We start from the raw sequence: 20,545 nt of genomic DNA, 5'->3' as shown, positions 1-20,545 counted from the left end.
GCGCTACAACCATCATATTGGCTTTCGCATGTATTCTTGCATTCTCGGTGTTGAATTGCGCATGTGCAAAAAGAAAACGAGGCGAAGGAGTACACTGAAGGAATGTTTTCATACCATGTGTAATTGAGCCCAGGGATAGTATATTCAAACGTGTAAGTCAAGTCTACGCACGCATTTACTTTGTCCTTTTTTCTCGTTTTTTGAAATAAAATTCAGTTCTGAGTGAGCGCTATGTTCACTTCGTCTCTGTCCATTGCCTTCCCGTCGCACTGCAGTTAGTACTGAACCAACACAGACTATCCCGACTTAAGAGTTCCGTAAGTGATATATCGTAGCTGACTGGAGTTCAGCTGTGCGCAAATTCAACAATGGTAGTCGCACTATAATTTGATAGCCAGGAGACTAAAAACAGCCCAGGGCGCTTGCAATGCATGCACTTGTCCTCAAATGTGTAAACAAAATCTGACCTACCATCTATACTCTACTCGCGGCCGAGGTCTCTTGACACAGGTGCTCAAATCCGCGTTCCCATCACTCACGCGCACGTGTGGTGCCTCGAAGCACCTGTAGACGTCTGTGTTGCGAGACTTTCGTTGGGACCTCCCCATCACTGCGCCTCAGTGACGTACGCTGATCAGTTGTGAAAGTGCTGACCGCCTTGCAACATGGGCTTCGCTGGCGTTTCAGTCCGTGGGCGTGCCACCATTACCTCACCGTTGACCGTACTTGTCTTTGCAGTCTCAATAATGGTCGGCGCCAGCCACGAGCAAGAACGGCTGCGGTGGTGCGGTAAACGACTCAGTAAGTATACAGTCCGAATACGCACGCGCGCCGAGCATGATGTATCAGAAGTGCGAAACACTGTATCTGCCGGAGCTTGTTTAATGTTTAATCATTTTGCATTTCGACAGCACTTGTGGTCAAGACAGGCTCACCACTTGCCACTCAAAGTTAATTAAGCAACACTCCTTATTTATTTGTTTACTTGCTTTCTTTCACCACATGCGCGACATGTGGTATGAATTATAATCGTTTTTCATTTATAAGGTTCCAGAGAGGACAGAAAGCTGTTTATTTAAAAGCAGAGTGGTTAGCCGACGCATATTCACCTGCATGATACTCTGCAGGGAACGGGCGGAAGAGAAAAAAATACCTAGAAGAACGTGGGCAGAAGAACAAAAAAATTAGACAAGGTCGGCACAGTCAGGGTCCTAGGCGATGAATGCAGTTAATCGAGGTAAATCTTGACGGTTAGCAGATCCGTCGGCAGATCCCACGCGCTGTGGGAATATTTGATGTTATGCGAAGCAGAGTGCGGGGAGCCGACCAAGTTAACAGAACGACCATGAGAGCACCAAGACGTAGGTGGCTGTTTCATCACCTACATGACATGCATGCCATGACATTCATGTCATGAGTCCTCAGGAGTCCCTTCAACTATGCCTAAGAGACCTTAAGGTGAAACCCTTAGTCTTGCTCATGACTATGACTTCGACCATCAACGTTTAGCCTTTTCCTTCACTTAGTACAACATCCGAACCCATTCAATTGGTTTTTGAGTGTTACTCTTTCTTCGCTGAGTCATTGTCATTTTTGCTCATTTATGCTCATGATTATGACATCCACCATCATCCTTTAGTGTTTCCTTCACTTAATGCCGACGTCCGTACCCATCTCAGTGGTTTCTGAGCGTTAATCATTTTTCGCCATCATCCTTTAGTAATCATTTTTCGCCATCACCATCATCCTTTAGTGTTTCCTGCCCTTAGTACTCACGTCCAAACCTTTTACAGCGTAAGCTGTTATGGGCTCATTCCAATGGCCGTTTCGGGTCGCGATGATGCCGCCGCCGCCGCCCCGTAGCCGCTTGGCTGGGTCGAACGGCGCTAGCCATCGGCGATGGAACGCGTCGGCTTGCACGCCGCCGCCGCCCCGTAGCCGCTATCGCATGCGAAAAAAGTAAACGCTCTCCGCCGGGATTGGACCCAGGCCCGCTGCGTGGGAGGCGGATACTCTACCACTGAGCCACGCAAGATTTTTTTTCTTTATTGCATTGGTATAACAGTCAACCACGTAGTGACAAATTCATAATTTTAGAACTGTTTCATGTGTAACAAGCATTCCGTACGGGGCACCCAATCGGGTGCACACTTTTTCCATTTCGAGAAATTAAATGAGAGACTCGCGAAAGTACTCTATTGCAGGGCGAGCATCACCGTCTGAATGGCGAACAGCCATGCGTGACGTCCAAATACTATGCAGAGCCATTAACATAGTAATATATGAAAAAGCATCCTCGTTATCAACCATTAGGTACCTTATTTCCTGTGCATCCAAAGGGAAATCCTTCTTTAAGGTCCTTTGCAGGACATCCGAGAAGAACACGCCATCCCAGCATTCCAGGAAACCGTGTTCAAGCGCTTTCTATCCGAGAGCTGGAAAATGTACTATAAACACGCCCTATGCAAGCGCGCAGGCGCAGACGACGAGATGCGATTCAGACGCGCAGCGCAAACAACGCGGTCCCAAGCCTCCGCCGGTATGGTGGGCCATCTAGTTAAGGCGCCGGCAAACGCAACCTTTCAGACAAATTTTGCTGCCGCCTTAACTAGATGGCGCTAACATACCGACGGACGCTCGGGATCACGTTCATTGCGCTAGATTGGGCGCGTTGCAATGGGAGTGAATGTGACAGCCGTAGTTGCATTGTCGGCTGCTTGGCTGGGCCGACCGGCGCTAGCCATCGGCGATGGAACGCGTCGGCTTGCACGCGCGACGGCGTCCCAAGCGCGTCCCTGACGCATTCACTCAAATTACTAGGTAGTACTGTCGAAACGCTCTCTAGCTTACGCTGTGACTGCGCTGTGTGTGCCGCGCAGGCCTGGCATTTTTTCAGTGGTTTTAAATGCAAAGCATTTCTTGCCGGCGGCTCTGTCCCTCCCTCCCTCCATCTATCCGCCGTGCGGCGTCCACACCCACACTCCGCATGCGCATCCTCCTCCCCCTCCTCTCCTTGTCTCATCTCCTCTCGGCATTCCTCCTCTCCTCTCCGGATTGCGCAACGAAACGGCAGCGGCAACAGGCCGTTCCCGAACTTCGGGCTCGCGAAGCCGGTAGCAAAGTACCTCAACCTAACGTAAACGACGAACTGAACACTAATGGGAACTTGAGTCGACCCCATGGCTGCTTCACATACTACTCAGGATCCCCCTACGGGAAGATGGTGTAATTTTTTTTAGTGTTAATGTATTTTCACTGGTTCATTGTAATTTTAGGCGGGTGTTTCATGACCTATCATTTATGTTCGTCATGCACTGCTGTCATACTATGCCAATTTTGGTACCTACGAAGTTAACGAAACGGCCATGAGAGCACCAAGTCGTAGGCAGCTGTTTCATGACCTATATGACACACATCTTATGATATTCTTGTCATGACCTATCATTTATGTTCGTCATGCACAATTATCATACTATGCCAATTTTGGTACCTACCAAGTTAACGAAACGACCATGAGAGCACCAAGACGTAGGCGGCTAGACAGACAGACGGACGGACGGACGGACGGACGGACGGACGGACGGACGGATACTGTCAAAGTGGCAAATGTTCGCCAAGAAATGCTTTTCATTTAAAACAATAAGTTCTGGGCATTGCGCTATGTCGATAAGCAAGCCTAGGGACCCAGCACCCGTATCAAAATCAAGGAGCTTTGGTTAAACTTTTAAATGCGCAGCATTTCTTGGCGAACATTTGCTAATTTGGCAGTATCGATCTATCTATCTAGCCGCATACGTCGTTGTGCTCTCATAGGCACCGGGCGGCCGTCGTAAGGCGCCAGCGGCGCGCTGGCGATATGCTGGCGAACAGCGCCGCGAACGGCAGCTGTCAGAGCACTTGCACGTGAAGCGGACGACGGGACGAAGGCGCTTCCAGTGATTTGGCACTGCGGGTTTTAAGGGCCGACGCACCGGAAAACGCATTTTCGTGTGTCTGCTTTTGAGAAAGGTCATCACTTGTACGAGGCAGATCACATTCGTGGCATCAGGTAGTATATAAAACAGAAAACGAGCGCGAATTGCGATGCAAATGCTCCACGCGAACTCCAGCAGTTATATTTCAGATGTTATTTTGCTGTGCACGTTAACATTCTCGCGCATTTAATCATGTAAATAGGTGAAGAACACAAAATTATGGACAGAAAAGAAAGGAGACATACGTCTTCCTTATTCTGTTTCTTGAGCTGCTTCGCCGATCGCACATGTGTCAGTAAGTTCCCGTTCTCTATCCGTTGTAGCTCTTTTATCTTTGCGATCATTCCCCATTCTTAATTGCTTATAAACTAGCCCAATCTCCTGTCACGGCCCATTTTATATAGCTTAGCGTGACGGGAGCCGTCGGTGGCGGCTAGTGTGAACACGTCACGGCGTTGGCGTTCGCCTTCGATTCATGGGCCGGACGCAAGTAGAGTTGGGAATTGCTAGGAAGGACAATGTACATTAAAAGGAAGACTGATACACTGATAAGACGGCAAAATGACTGCAAATCTGAGTGTTCGCCTTCGGTGCCCAAGCTCCGGAGCCGTTACACTGCAGAGGTGAAGACAGGCAAGTGGGACACGAAGCTCTTGCGTATGAAGGGCTCTTTTATTAACGTTGGAACAACTACATCATAGCAAATCGGCGTCGGAAATGTACAGTGCCCAGCGATTTAAGCGCTGGCAGCGCGCGGCTGCCGCCGTTTTTTTTTTTTTTTTTTTTCGTGCCGCAGGTGAGCGCTGTGGGACCAAATGCAGTCATAATGCGTTACTTTCATTCTACAAGGTTCTCACTTTCACTCTACACCACAGTGCATCAGTTTGGTGTCCCCACTGCTTACAGTCAGTGCAAAAAGCGCTGGCGACCATGCGATTCGAGTATCGCACTGTACGCGCTGTTGCCTACAGACCGCACATATGCAGACTTTCCGCCTGAAAAACGCGATGCCGCGATGAACAACGATTGAATTGAATGGCCTAACCAGCTTCAGTCATGTTTCAGTAACTGTTGGCGCACCCAAAAACGCAACATGTTTGATCAGACTTGGTTTCACGGCAGCGCCTGCTGCGCGCGGCCCGGCCGCGACATGCCATTACATTCGCGGCGCCGCCGCATGAAGGCGCCACCGGTCCAAATTCATCCAGCGCCTGGTGCCTATGGTCGTTTCGTTAACTTGGCATGTACTAAAATTGGCATACTTTGACAAAAGTATCTGATGAACATAAGTGATAGGTCATGACATAAAGTTCATGACATGCGTGTCATGTAGGTCATGACAATGACCCAGCGAAAAAATATAACACTTAAAAACCACTTAAACGGATTCGGCCGTGGGTACTAAGTGAAGGAAACACTAAATTATGTAGGAAAAATCAGTCATGATCATGACTCAGCAAAAATTACAATGACTCAGCGAAAAAAGATTAACACTCAAAAGCAGCTGAAGTGAGTGCGGACGTGGGTACTAAGTGAAGGAAACACTAAAGGATGGTCTCTTAGGAGGTCTTGCGTGTAGCTAAAGGGACTCCTGAGGACTCACATGACATGAATGCCATGACATGCGTGTCATGTAGGTCATGAAAGAGCCGTCTACGTCTTCGTGCTCTAATGGTCGTTTCGTTAACTTAGTAGGCTCCCCACACACTGCTTCGCATAACATCGATTCCCACAGGGCGTGGGACCTGCCGGGTTTTTGCATGTTCAAACTGATACCTTTGTCGCTCATCTCTGTAGGGTCGGCACTCAAGCAAGATCTGCTGAGAGATTCCTCGGCGCCGCCGCAATTATACTAACATAGACTTGTAGTCAGACCATTGCGAAAAAGAAGACTGTTCACGCAACGTTTAGTCGAAGCCGGTGATAGCTCTCTAGATGCTATGGTAGCCTTGACTGGAGTTCCGAGTCAATGTTCCACAAAACTTGTAGTTGCTTGAAGGCGAGACCAGCTCCTGTTTCGTTCCGTGAGCACGTAGCACCGTGGCTTATGCCTCAATTTTAGTTTTTTAAAAATACTTCGATAAATCTAAAGTGATCGTTCCCGCTACGGGCTACCTCATCCGTTTTTTTTTTCATACTTGTAATACCAGTGTGTCCTGGAAGCCACAACCAAGTGCTACCACATGTCCACCGTTAGAAGTCCAGTGGTGTAGGCCTCCTCTGTCATGGCCAAGAATGCGACTGCTTGATATTGAGTTTTCATCAGCGGAGCTGTTTAAGCCGGCCGTAAAGTGTGCCGCCTGCCAACACAACCACCACCACCACCAAGGAAATATGAGTACGTGGACTGGGATCTCTTTCGTAAGTTGCGCAAGGAAACCAGCATAGTTGGCGAATGTTATGAGGAGCTTCTAAGTCAACTAAAGGCAATCTTATGAGGAGCTTCTAAGTCAACTAAAGGCAAATATTAAGAAAGCTACTAAATCAGTCTCGACAGAAATCGAAGTCCCAAAAATGACTCCAAACTAGCTCACGTGCTGGAGGCGAAGAATTCCCTCCTAACCAGATGGAAGAATCACAGACTTAATGGAAGACTTAGAGCAAAGATCGCCCAAGTTAATTGTGATATTGAAACCTACGCGGCTCAACACTCACGTCAACAATGGGACAAAGCTTGCTCTGAAACAGACGGCAGATTGTGCAGAGGAGGCAAATGTAACCTGTTCAAGCGTCTCCTTAATGACAAGCTCTCCAGAGGTACTACAAGCCTCGCCATAAACAGACTCGTCAATAAGCAGGTAGCTATAGGGCGGACAAAAAGAGAGGTTGCAAACGACCTCGCACACATGTACCTGCCACTTAAAAATGAATATGAGAAAGAAGCAGAAATAAGCGAACCTTAATCCGGACTTAGACAGTGACTTCACTGAAGCCGAGATAAGGCACGTACTCTTTCATTTAAATGGCAGATGTGCCCCGGGGCCGGATGGCATCACAAATAAGCTTTTGCAAAACCTGGAGGATGATGACATACACATAATCACGGTCAAAATTAACAGTCGCTGGAGATCCGGCACAGTCCCACCGGAGGCCAAGGTGACGTTTATGCCGAAACCCGGCAAACCACTAACCAAGGATAACCTCAAGCACATGTCACTTACATCAAGTATGGGCAAGGTAGCCGAACATGCTATTCATAACGGGATAGTAGAACACATAGAAAACAAGGAGCTTTTCAGGCACAACCTCATGGGTTTTTGGAGGGCATTATCCACACAGGACGACATGCTCATGATCAAACGTGCTATAATTGACGACCCTAGCAGGGACGTAAAGGGCCTCCTGGTCTTACCATCTTACCAAAGCATTTGATACGGTGGCACATAAACATATCCTAAATGAAATCTCAACATTGAACCTGGGAAGCAATTTTTACAATTATGTGGGGTCCTTTCTAGCTAATCGGACAGCTCGGGTCAAACTCGGGACAGTTACAGGCGGTCCATACAATTTAGGCAACAGCGGCATACCACAAGGTTAGGTATTGTCCCCACTCCTCTTTAACATTGCCATGCACAGGCTCTCGGAGGAATTGGCCAAAATCCTGAGCTTGGGGCACGACATATACAGGGTATCCCAGCTATCACGCAGCACGATTTAAAAAAGAGGGACGGCGTTACGCGAAGCAAACCTAGTGCGTATTGTTTCCTGTACAGTGGAGTAGCCGCGAGTAATTTTTTCGTTACTGATATTTAATTAGGTAACTGTAAATAGTTATCTAACTCGAGAAGTACTGTCCTAATTATCAAAGTGTCAATGAGAACGTTGTAGAGCAACATGAAAAATTCCCGATACAGGTTTCTGTTGCTCAATACGTGCTACATAAAAGTGTTTTTCCGAGCGTGAAAGAAGCCCGCGAATACATGCAGAATGGCCGCGCGACTGGCCGCTCGAGGCACTTTGCGTGTATTCGCGGGTTATTCGAGGCACTTTGCGTGTATTCGCGGTACATCTGAGCTGCTGCTCTTTAGACAGGGGAGGCAGGGTGTTAGGAACAGTGCGCCTTTAGAAACTCTGCCAATCAAAATCACACACAATGCAGGACGGGTCATACCCAGAGTAGACACAATTAAAATTCTGCGTCTCCTCATTGACGCAAAGAGCTGCAATGCTACGGCCCTAAACCGTCTCACAGGGCAGGTCAACAGTACTTTAAGGCTCCTGGGCGGGGTCTCAAAACGAAATGCAGGTCTCAAGGAGGACAATCTCATCAGAGCATATCAGGCCTTCTTCATCAGTCATGTCACGTGCATTGCATCATACCTGAACTGGGGGAAAGGAGAGAAGGCTAAGCTGAACGCACTTATACGCTCCGGACTCAAAAGCAGTCCGGGACTCCCGCACGGAACGAGTACCGAACTTCTCAACAAGTTAGGACTTCATAACTCTATAGATGAGCTCGTTGAGGCTCATTCGATGTCACAAATTGCAAGACTCTCCAACTGAAAGTCAGGGCACAAAATTCTAGATGAAGCCGGAATACTGCCTCGAGGAGGAGACGTCGCTAAGTTCGACCTACCCAAGGAGGTGGAGACACAATTACTCGTGGACCCCATACGTAGAAATATTCGTACTGCCCACAACAAGGGCAGAAGGGACGCCAGGGCGGCCGTCGAATGCATTCTGGGTAAACTGCACCAACAACTAAGCTCAGCTATTTTTGTCTATGCAACTAGTTATGGATCGGGCAACCGCTACGCTCTTGCCGTGGTCGATGAGAAGGGCGTCACTAAGAAAGAGCTCGATTCATGCCGCCGAAGAAGCAAGCATAGCACTGACAATTAAAATGAGGAGAAGCTCCACAATTTTCTCCAATTCCCGTACAGCTATTAGGAACTACTCAGCCGGCTTCGTCTCAGTGGAAGCACACGTACAAGTTACTTCTACACAGTCCTAATACTCATAATTACGAACAACTGGATAGCTCACACCTTGTCTGCTTTCCGGCTCATCAGGGCCACTCGGTCAGCCCCAATGGCTGCAATTCTAACGAGCAAGCTCACTCTGCTGTGCGAAATCTCACATGCCGCGCATCAGATCAGGAACTGCTCCAGGATGACTGCGGCTCCTACAAAGACCCACTTAGTACTTTTCACGCGATCACCTCACACTATAGGGATGGCAGGAGGTCACCCCCCCCCCCCCCCCTCTATCAGAAGCTCAACCGATCTCAGGCTGTCACATTAAGAATGATTCAAACTAAATCTTATCTCACACCTTTTGTGCTTAACAAAATTGACAAGGATTTTCCCGCGAAATGTCAAAGTGGACACACTCAGTGTCTATTTGATCATAAGTTCTGGCTGTGCCCCAACCAAAGGGCTTCGGATCTCAACAGTGAGGAGGACTGGAGTCGGCGCATATCCAGCGAAGACCTCCAAGATCAACTCATGGCCTTCCGGAGAGCTCACGACATCGGGAAAGCCTTTGGCCTACCGGTACCTACGTGGACGGAGCCACCGACTTAGCCTGGGGGCTTTTGCCCTCGGGCCCTAGTTTCTCTGGACCAGAATGAAGTTCCTTGCCATGCCATGCCCCACTACGGCGTGCTTCATGATGATGTCGTGGTTCTTGCACGTAAATCCCCAGAATTACATTTTTTTAACAGAAGAGGTCATGGAACGGACCACCGCGTGAACACTGCGCTCACACACTAATTAGCGCAAGCAACTTAAAAGACAGATGAAACAAGGAAAGACGGGGAGGTTAGGCAGACGTATGTCTGGTTGGTGGCCATGCACGGAATAAATAGGACGAGAGATTGAAAGAAGAAGGCAGAGGCAAAAAGGGAGGGAATTCCCGCGCACAGTTGTAGACATGGGGAGTCAAGGTATACGCGTCTGCTAAGGCCCGGTGATTTTATTGCGACAGCAATTATATGGACACTCCACGCGAGATTACGCCGCCGTCGTCGTCGTCGCTGTTGTCGTCGCCGTCGCCGAGAGGTTCCGTATAAAGTCCACGGGCGATAAGATCGTCGCCGCGCGCCATACGCTGTATGTGCGAGTTAAACCATACGACGGTGAGCCGGCAATCGCGGCACGCGCACACTAGGGCGGGAAGCGGGAACGAAGCGCGCAGTCATCCAGATCTCGTACAACACTCCGGAGGGAGGGTAGGGAGGTGGAGGGGCCGCGCCTTACTACAGTGGCTAGCCTTACTGCGGCTGCGCTCCCGCCGCGCCGGAAGTCTCCGGGGGGAGGGGGTTCTGCGGCGCGAGCGCCCGCCAGCGCGGCTGTATCTTGGGAGCCGTCTGCGGCGGGGCAGAGTCCGCCCTCCCTGTGTTTTCGCGGTTAATATCGCGTTGACGCAAGCGCCGGTGCGAAGCTCAATTCGTTCGCTGCTGCATGCTGCTGCGCTGACTCACTCCAGCGTTTTGACAGCCAGTTTCCGCAGTCATCGAGTGAGATGCGTTCATGTTTGCTTGTGCGTGTGACATCATGCTTGTTCATTTAGTTAGCATGCCTACGTTTACGAGTTTGTACGGCTGTTAAAACTACTATCCTTACTTTGTATAGCTGTCCACTAATTTGCTATCACGATCGATACTTGGTCTTTCGGGCGAAACTGCGACTTTTTATAGAAAAGATAATACAGTGCGCTTAACTTTCTGGCTTGATGATGTGTGATGCCATGCACCCAAGATTTGTGCCTCTAAGCCAGCTAACATTGATTAGCACTAACACGAGGTCACTGTAGCCTACATTGCTTCAAGTCCGGCGGCACTCAAATTGCTTGATTCGCTATGGCGACGGAAGTTGGCATGGTTCAAGCGCCTTTGGCTCCGAGAACAAGCTCGAGTAATTAACAGCGGAGCGGTAAGACAAAACGTTCGACGTGGTGGCGAAGGCATCCATTTGCAAGTATCATTTTACCATGCAGGCTAGTCTGCTATTTCTTTCAGTAAGGAGAAAACAGCAACCACTGGACGAGAAAATTGACGATGCCCACGCGTTTTGGCCGTTCTGCAAGCGAACCACGCTTCCATTATTAATCGTAAGCACGCGGCACAATCAGTTTGCGCTTTCCCACATGAAACTTTGGAATTTGGTAAGCTTGCTGTGAATCGAAAAAGAACACGTTAAGCATTAAATTTCACTTTTAGCCTTCCCCTAATGTTTGTGTACGGATGTCGGCCCACTCGTTTGGCTTCATGGTTTAAAGTGTATAGGCCTGCGCGCTATTTCTATGCCGTTTGGCAAAGATTAAGGGTAAAAGTAATGAGGTTGTGAGGCAAGTGCAAAGTGACTCTTTTTTGCGTGGTCTCGGCTTTCCACTCAGATCCGAGAGACTTCGCTCGTGCCATGCGGGCAGCGACAGATTTGATGCTGGCGTGCAAGGGGCAAATTATGTCGCTCAACCTTAGCCCACTAGTCCTCAAGGTAAGTATTTCGAGCACAGTATTTCGAACTCTCTCGCACTTGGCACAGTGCGTTCGCTCAGCTGAAGCGAAACAAGCAGGCGCGGATCCAGGTTCTTTTCAGGGTTCTTTTCAGGGAATGACCATCTCTTACCTTGAGATGGTCATTGATGATGATGATCACACGGATGCTTACGATCAACAACAACAACAACAACAACAACAACAACAACAACAACAACAACAACAACAACAACAACAACAACAACAACAACAACAACAACAACAACAATAATAATAATAATAATAATAATAATAATAATAATAATAATAATAATAATAATAATAATAATAATAATAATAAATTTATATTAGCCAATCCCAGTGCGTCTTCTGACGAACGGTTTCTTCTTTAAACAAGAAGCGTTCGCATTCCGGCATGCTGCTTTACTTTTGTGCTGGCCCCGACGCAACTGGTTTCATGAGGTATACACAGTCAGCGACCATGCAGCTCTATGTTAGTTTTGGCTGATTATTATAGGAACAAAAATATTTTAAAGTTAAATTATGCAGGCCAGCTGTGTGCGCTTTGTCAGTGAAGGGCCGGTGCTTAATATGTAGTCTGCGTTAAACAGGATTTAAAACGAATAAATCACATGAGGGCCAACTTGCGATGCTAAGTGCACTTTCGTTTAACGGAAATTCAACTTACTTGCGACATCAAAATTAATAGAACCGGGCGAGAACATTTATTTATTTATTTATTTATTTATTTATTTATTTATTTATTTATTTATTTATTTATTTATTTATTTATTTATTTATTTATTTGTTTGTTTGTTTGTTTATTTATTTAGACAGGACTCGTGTATAGCAAATTAATATTTTTTTCCTGAGTATGTCTCAGCCACCTTCATACGTTGCACAGCTCCCACGCTAATTATTCGGGACCAGCCATTCCGTGATCACGAAAGGTCCCTCATATTTGGCACGTAGTTCCTGGTCACACGTCGGGGTTTCCCACTTTACCCAAGCCTCGTCTACCGACTTCGTCCGTCGGCGCTGGACGATGACGCCGGTGCGGGCAGCTCTTTTGCGTGCCTCGATCGGCTCAGATGTTGCTCAGAAGCATCTCTCGTGCCACGGAGCGACCAGCATTTACGGGCGTGTCCGTGTTGAGCAAAGCCCCTTTATAACAGAGGGGCTCTAAGCATCATCATCATCAGCCTATATTTACGTCCACTGCAGGACGAAGGCCTCTCCCTCCAATCTCCAATTACCCCTGTATTGCGCTATAGCGTATTCCAACTTGCGCCTGCAAATTTCCTAACTTCATCATCCCATCTGGTTTTCTGCCGACCTCAACTGCGCTTACCTTCTCTTGATATCCATTCTGTAACCCTAATGGTCCACCGGTTATCCATCCTACGCATTACATGGCCTGCCCAGCTCCATTTCTTCCGCTTAATGTCAACTAGAATATCAGCTATACCCGTTTGTTCTCTGATCCACACCGCTCTCTTCCTGTCTCATAACGTTAGTCCTAAGATTTTTCGTTCCATCGCTCTTTGTGCGGTCCTTAACTTGTTCTCGAGCTTCTTTGTTAACCTGCAAGTTTCTGCCCCATATGTTAGCACCGGTAGAATGCAATGATTGTACACTTTTCTTTTCAACGACAGTGGTAAGCTCCCAGTCAGGATTTGGCAATGCCTGCCTCATGCACTCCAACCCAATTTTATTCTTCTGTAAATTTCTTTCTCGTGACTCTAATATTAAGACTCAAATCTGTATGGCTTCGTCCCAGCAGAACTCTGATACAAGGTGTTGATGGCATACGAGGCTGTTTGTAGATGCTGGCCCCAGATATCATCCGGTTTACTGTTTTTTGCAATACCGAGACAACCGAGCTTGGATGGTCTGCTTTGAACTTTGACCTATCGAGTAGACCACTGGCTTGGGGATGGTAGGCTGGTGCAAAGTGCTCGACTCCTGCCGCCTGGGTGTCGAACCAAACCGAAAATGAACCAAAAACCGGAGCTGCTACGCTATTTTCATCCGAACTGGATCCGAACAGAACCGATGTGTTTTGCGCCATCTAGGAACGTGAACCGGAACTTTCGCTGCTTTAAGTGTCACCCAGATAAAAGCCCTACAAACGAATCGCTGCCTGTTTTAAAGTATCCTGCCTGCCCTTTGCAAATACTCTAAGGCATTAGTCAAACCGGATCTATGTTATCGTTAATGCAGGAACATCGGCGGCTGTGCGTCATCCTCCGGATGTGCTACGCTTTCACCACCTACAGCGACGGTGTAAGTTGGAAGCACTGCTTTAGTTAAATGTTTTCTAGGAGCACATCTCTTGACACTGTACGATGCATTTCAGAATGAAACCGAATTTCAAAGGGCCTTCCTGTATTGTCTAGAGAGAATATTGCACACTGCGCAGACCATCAACCCGGTACGTACTCGAGCGTGCACTAGATATTATTGCGTACTTAGACCTTAGCCCAACTTGACGTGGAGAATTCGTCAAATTACTCTTTTAGGAACCATCAATATATTAATTTCATTCAGGTGAAAATTATTGCCACACTTATATAGAAAGATAAAGAAAGAATGTAGAAAGCTAAATGAATATGCATTTAGAGTACACGGAGCAGCCAATAATCCGGATAGTCTGGCCTAAAGACCCTGCTCGGTCGTCGTGTTCGTCACATTGACGAGCGTCGTCATAGTCGCGGACTCGCGGTGCTCACATGCAAGTACCGCAACAATGGCATGATGTCCCCATTCTCAGACGTAGTAAAGGTCCATATTACACTGCAAAGCACCCTAATGGTATCTTCTTAATGACCCGCAAAAACATCCTACTAATTGCACAGCGTGATATTTGTAACGCGGAGGTAGAAGTGCACTGAAAATGCTCTGGGGGAGTACAACAATACAACATTTCAATACACCCATGCAGCCCCCCCCCCCCCCTCCCCTACCGTATTTCTCTCGGCTTATACGCCTAAGAAAGAAAGAAAGAACACGAAGTTCTTACCATTTCTGTGGTGACAACCTCGTTACCTCGACATACCGCAGTAAGATTGCAGTATTGCAATCGTACGCGATAAGTTGGACTTGGGAGGTACACGATGGTATCAAAAAAGTAAGCAGCGGTATACGTTTAGAACTCTTAATGGTATTTTTTTTTTCGTTTTTCCACTAAGGTACTGATGGAGGAAATACGGCTGAATGTGACCAACCTGTTGAATGCTGCGAATGTGAGAAACGGAATTCTCTATACTTATGAAGGCTTGCTGGTTGGAGTTATTGGGTGCAAAAAGAGCGTCTCAAACTGCATGCACGTACTTCACCTAACTACCGATTAAGGCTGCGGACTTGCTCTCGGCTGGATGTCCTTAATTACTTGCTTGGTAGTGACCATATTTTGCTTATTCAGTTACACCATATGATTACACGAGACCCTATGCGTTTTATGCTGAGATATATTATATAGGAAATATTTCAACTGCACTATAAACAGGGACAAAGGAGGACGAAAAAGAAAACACGTCCATCCCTTGTCCCTGTTTCTAGCGCAGTTAAAATCTTTCCAATATCAACCTCCGGCGGAGCCACCGACTTGACCTGAGGGAGCCTTCGGCTCCCCCTGGCTAAAGCCCCTCCATCCACCCGCCACCGCCGACGCTTTTGCGGCGGTGGCGCGTGCACTGGTGGCGCCTGGTCGGCGAAAACGCGTATGGAGGGGCTTTAGTCAGCGTCAGCCACTCTCTAGCATGGGCATAGTAAAGCACTTGGTGCAGTATCTTATACAGCCGGCATTGTTTGTAGCTCGGGCCCTTCATATATTGGCTCCCCTGCGATCATATGGGACTGTTGAACATGGATAGCTTATGTATCACGCGACTTTTTGAAGCATGTCGTCCAACTATGGCCCACCGCATTCAATACACCTCAGTACGATTGTGAGCGCGCCTTTAGTTATTTTAGGGGTTGCGCACGTCCTTATCATCCATCACGGTAGCTCGGTGTCGATGATGTTGTGCTGCCGCAACACAAGGATGTGGATTCGATTTCGAGCCACGACGGTCACACTCTAATGGGGTATACCCGAGGCCGCTGAACTCGTGGACTGATGGAAAAACAACCTCGTGTATCGTGGTTATAGGGTGCGCTTTAAATAACCTAGGCGGTCCACAATAATTCGAAAACCAGGCAGACGAAATAATGTGTGCACGTTCACTCGTGCGTGCGTGCCTGTGTGCAAATATTCGCAAATATGCGCATTAGTCCGATACAGGCAGTCAACCACAAAAATTTACGGACCACGGGGATCTCAGAAAACGTTCAATTCCCGAGTAGCCTATAGCAACAGCCAGTAAAACTATATAGGACAATGTTGTTAGCACATTCTAGTCGAGGCCCGAAATGCAAATACCAGGCTGCATTGTTAGGCTGCGGAGATATTAAACTTTTTCTCAGATTTCATGGTCCGTTATATTTTGCGGTTGACTGCATGTTAGTGTACAACTGTTTGCGTGCCCGTGCGGTATACGTATTGGTACATGGGCGGGTCTGCGAGCAGCTTTGCAGTCCAGTGGAAGTAGCCCCAAACATGCGCCTCTCTCCCGGGAATAAAGCATTACCTCTGTTATGCGCAATGCATGATTAGTAGCGAGAAATGCCCTATTGGAAGGCGCGTCACAACGCGGAGATCTGCACTACTTCGCAAGAACAGGTGTTCAGGTGTGTAGGAAGGCTGGTTAATTTAATCTGATGCTTTATACATGGCATTCCATTTCATTTTTGCTCGGGTTGCTGCTTCTTTATAAACTTCCATCTTCGTTCCCGCCTATTAGCATGCGTCTTTTAACCCGCCACGGTTAAAAGTGGTTAAGGCGTTGCGCTTCCGAGCATGAGGTCGCGGGATCGAATCCCGGCCGCGGCGGCCGCATTTCGATGGAGGCGAAATGCAAAAACGCCTGTGTGCTTACGTTGTAGTGCACGTTAAAGAGCCCCAAGTGCTCAAAATTAATCCTGAGCCCTCCACTACAACGCCTCATAATCAGATCTGGTTTTGGCACGTAAAACCCCAGAAAGACGAAAGAAGCTAGATGGCGTCTTTGAATGCATTTGCATTCTATGGGTAATTCACGCACTTTCCGGGGACTATGTTTGCATGTGTGTGTATATATATATATATATAGGACTGCAGGATGTCCGCGATAACTTTTGACAGGTATATATATATATATATATATATATATAGGACTGCAGGATGTCCGCGATAACTTTTGACAGGTATATATATATATATATATATATATATATATATATAACCGTTTTTCTTTGGCGTCAACTTGGATAACTAGGTATGGGTCACTGGAAATGTGCCGATTTTGAATGACGAAAAATATCCATTAAATTTCATCTATGCTGAGCGGAATCGAACCCACGTCACAAGGGTTCCTCAAGGAGAGTAGCCGGACGCATTAGTCCGATAAGGTTGATAACGACCGATAATGGTTAATAAGGGTTTAAACTGCATGGTTGGATCAAGTTTGATAAGATTTGTAATGGCACCGGGCTGTGTGGAGATGAGCAAGTGGTACAATGATTACGCATACTTAGACAACTCCAGTGTAGATACTGCATTTTTTTTCGGGGATATTTGCCTGCAATACCGCGCCGCGTGCGTGACCCTTCCAAAACGTTTGGCGACTAATCCGCTAGGGCAAGGCGCATGCGCCGTCGGGCCGTGAGAAAGGTGAGTTCTAAGACAAATCCGTCAAGCACGAGAATACATTCGATTCTCAGTCAGTCGGTTCTCGGCCGCGGGGCAGATTAAGGGCGTTCACTTTCCGAGTAATAAGCCTTTACAGCGTATAGCTGACAACTTCAAGCTCTGTCCTTCGATTTTGCTATTTGAAATGAAACACGCGATGAATTATATACTCAGTATTGCCACATGCTTAGTTTCATATATTGGCTTTTTATTTTAGTATTGCTGTAATTCCCGGGTTTTATTCTTTTTTCGTTTCAGAGCTGCGCTTTGAAGCACATACCGCGTGAAGAAAAATACGCTCTGGCAATTTTGGCATACTTTGCGGACTTCGTTTCTGGATAAAATGAGATCAGTTTCACAAGAACAAATGGCATCCCACCTGTTCACTTACATAAGCGCGGATCTTCAAATAGAGAAAGTCAACAATCGACCTGTGTCCCCGTTTATTTTACTTCATCTTTACTATCACGTACGTATTCATATAAAGAGAAAATTTAACCAGACGCCGAATTTGTTAAGCATGTATCAGCAGCTGGCTAAGCAGCGTTCTTCTGCTTTGGGGCATTTCTTTAATGCCTTAGCATTCTTAGGGTACTCCACGCAGTTTCCGGGGGCTGTGCTTGTATCTATGTATGTTTCTACCGAACCGTGGTTACTGCACGGGCAGTCCGTGGTCGAATGGGTAACGCACTGGGCTGCTGTGTTAGGGTTCGAAAACAACCGTCCGACCAACTTAATTAGGTCAGTGAGTATGTGGCAATGTGTACATATGTGCCGCTGCTCTTCAACGAACATCTTTCTTGCCGACATGGGTCATAGATGCGGGACTGGGTATAAGTGCCCCTGCACGAAGAAACACTTTGAGGCCGACTGGGAGCACTTAAACGCGTAGTGCCGCTCGGTCTGTGCTGGTCTTCAATGAACCTCTTTGACGACAATTTGCGTAACCAGGTACGTGTGCCACGGGGAAATGTGACGCTCTACAATGACGAAAAACACCCCTTCGGTTTCTCTGATGTCGAGCGGAATCGAACCAGTGTCACCCGCGGATTCCTCAGGGACAGTAACCAGGCGCGCATTTCGCAGGCTGCGCCACAATTAAATGCACGGCGTATGTGCCGCTTTTCAATGAATTACTTTCACTCCAGTGCTTCAGCGAGCTGCGCCATAAATGACCATGAAACGCCACACGCGTCTCAAGGGGCCCGAAAGAGGCGCAAAGAAAGGCAGCAGTACACGCCACGCGACCATGAGACGATATGAGTAGGCCACTGTTGGCGGGTGGGGGACACCTGTGCCTTGGCAAACGCTGTTTCTAGGGCGTGAACAAAGCTGCGGACCCCGAAAATTTACACAATGCACACATATGTTTTGACCTATCTGCCTGCAACAGCAACCTACTTCCCCACCTAACGCATAGGCGGTGTTACGATTCCCTCGCACTGTTTTTGCCTCGCCAAAAGACCGGTCTCCAGAGCAAGCACATCGGAGCAGCACAACAGAAATCAGCGGACAAGAAACGGGATTTCGGAATCGACCCTCGGCGCCACAGCCGGGCATCCGGTCGTGGGGGCGATGTCCGAGCAAGCAGCTAATCGACGACTACGAGGCGAATGTCTGCGATGCCGGCGACGAAGAAACTCGCAGGGCTGTTCGACATCGTTTGACGAGCAGAGCCACGTGTCTGGGGATAAGCTATCCTTACCAATGCCCACTAACAACCTAAATAGAGAAGGAACTCAGGTAAACCAGCGCCTCCTCTACTCTGAGATGCCTGGCACGTCGGCCGCGCTCCTATTGTTCGCCCGGGACCGCTGTCTTTCTCCGGCTTTCCGCGAGGTGGCGCTAACTTCTGACACTACGCAGGGGGACCAAGGTATAGACACGTCTATACCAAGGTATAGACACGTTGTGCTGTGCGTGTGGAGAAGAAGAGGAAACGGCTGAACACCTCATACTTTTCTGTAAGGGGCTTAACCCTACAGTGCAAGGCAACGGGGCTGATTTTTTCAAAGCATTGGGGTTTAGGGACAGTGAAGGCAAAATAGACTTTAAGCGGGTAGAAATAACCAAACAGAGGTTATCTGATTGGTGGATAAAATTAAGGCAGGGGTGAAATTTCACCCACCACAAAGTACAAATTATCTTAATAGTCATGGCTAGGTGGCGTATGTCACCGCCCGATTTAAAGGGTTCAGCCTCATCCATCCATCCATCCATCCATCCATCCACGCACCGCTTGCTCCGCAATAGAAAGTCACTGCTCCAGTCTCTTTCCGAAGGTTTGCAGCGCTGAACTGTGGAAATTTTGTGCTTCAAGATTTGCAAAGCTCAGCAGAGTGAAATTATGTAGTTTTGAAGACGAAACGAGAAAGTAAATGAAGTAAAATAACAATAGCACACTGTTTATTTACTGCAGCAGAAGTGCAGGCTAAATATTCTTTGCTAAAAGGGCATGTTGCAGATAACGCATTTACACAGAACGGTAATAATGAGATCAGAAATTGATTCAATATGAAAAAGACAAAAGCAAGAATGCAAAGCGAGGTCAAACATGGGTTCATGTACATAATGATAAGGAAATTATGAACAAAGAATAAAAAAGAATATGTAAACAGTTCATGGCAGGAATAAGTATGACACTGTTTATGCATATTAGCAGCAGTTCCAGCAATGAAGAAAAATGCAAATGCAAATGGAGGTGCAAAACAGGAAATGACTTTGCTATCACAAACAAGGGTAGGGAAATGAGGGGCTTCGTTAATTATGCCATACATATGAAGGAAGCCAACAATTGTTGTTGGCTTCCTTCAGGGAAGAAAGGTTCCCCAATTCATAACACTGTTAATATCATAGTTTTTTATGTCGGCAGTCTGATAAAATCACTTCACTAAAAAAAAAAAAAACAAAGAACATGTCAAAGCCTACAGTTATTATATGCAGTTTCAATATTGATGTGATTAGGTGCAGATATCGGCTTCATTAATTTTTTTTTTCATATGAGCTGTACAAAAGCCTCCCGTGGTCGTCGTTGCGGCTTTCACATTTCAACACAGGCAAGACTGCGATTACACTCACGCTGTGCTACAAACACTGCTCCATAGGTTTCAGGAGAGATTTTCGGTTTGATAGCATTCCACATATTTCTGCAGACCACAAAGAACTAATGAGTTCTACTGTCTGGTAGTAGAGGCCACCCCTATCTTGGTGGGAAATCAACCCATCCATAACAGAGTTTCTCTTTGCCTTCTTAACTAAAGCCGCACAGTTCTCACACGCAATTTTTTCACTAACTACGCGAGATATACAAGACAGAAAAGCCAGGGAGCTTCTTGCGCTGGCTTGACATGCAAAAGG

At 47.3% G+C, this 20,545-nt stretch overlaps 1 protein-coding gene across 1 annotated transcript; it reads left to right on the top strand.

The window, feature by feature from the left end:
• Positions 1 to 654: 654 nt before the first annotated feature.
• Positions 655 to 17,611, top strand: LOC125945416 (uncharacterized). Its single transcript, XM_049667166.1, has 6 exons — positions 655 to 801; positions 11,316 to 11,416; positions 13,642 to 13,704; positions 13,778 to 13,852; positions 14,610 to 14,663; positions 17,447 to 17,611. The coding sequence occupies exons 1-6, from the start codon at positions 666 to 668 to the stop codon at positions 17,528 to 17,530; spliced, it is 513 nt and encodes a 170-aa protein (XP_049523123.1). The 5' UTR covers positions 655 to 665; the 3' UTR covers positions 17,531 to 17,611.
• The last annotated feature ends 2,934 nt before the right edge of the window (positions 17,612 to 20,545 follow it).

This window comes from Dermacentor silvarum, chromosome 5 (genome assembly GCF_013339745.2).
Source record: "Dermacentor silvarum isolate Dsil-2018 chromosome 5, BIME_Dsil_1.4, whole genome shotgun sequence".
Lineage (NCBI taxonomy): Eukaryota > Metazoa > Arthropoda > Arachnida > Ixodida > Ixodidae > Dermacentor > Dermacentor silvarum.
Note: the sequence above shows the minus strand (reverse complement) of the source record. Positions and strands in the feature narration are given on the sequence as shown.

Coding starts and splice junctions, on each gene's coding strand:
- LOC125945416 (XM_049667166.1), top strand. CDS start 666: ATGGGCTTCGCTGGCGTTTCAGTCCGTGGGCGTGCCACCATTACCTCA. Junction 802..11,315: donor GTGGTGCGGTAAACGACTCA/GTAAGTATACAG, acceptor CTTTCCACTCAG/ATCCGAGAGACTTCGCTCGT. Junction 11,417..13,641: donor TTAGCCCACTAGTCCTCAAG/GTAAGTATTTCG, acceptor TCGTTAATGCAG/GAACATCGGCGGCTGTGCGT.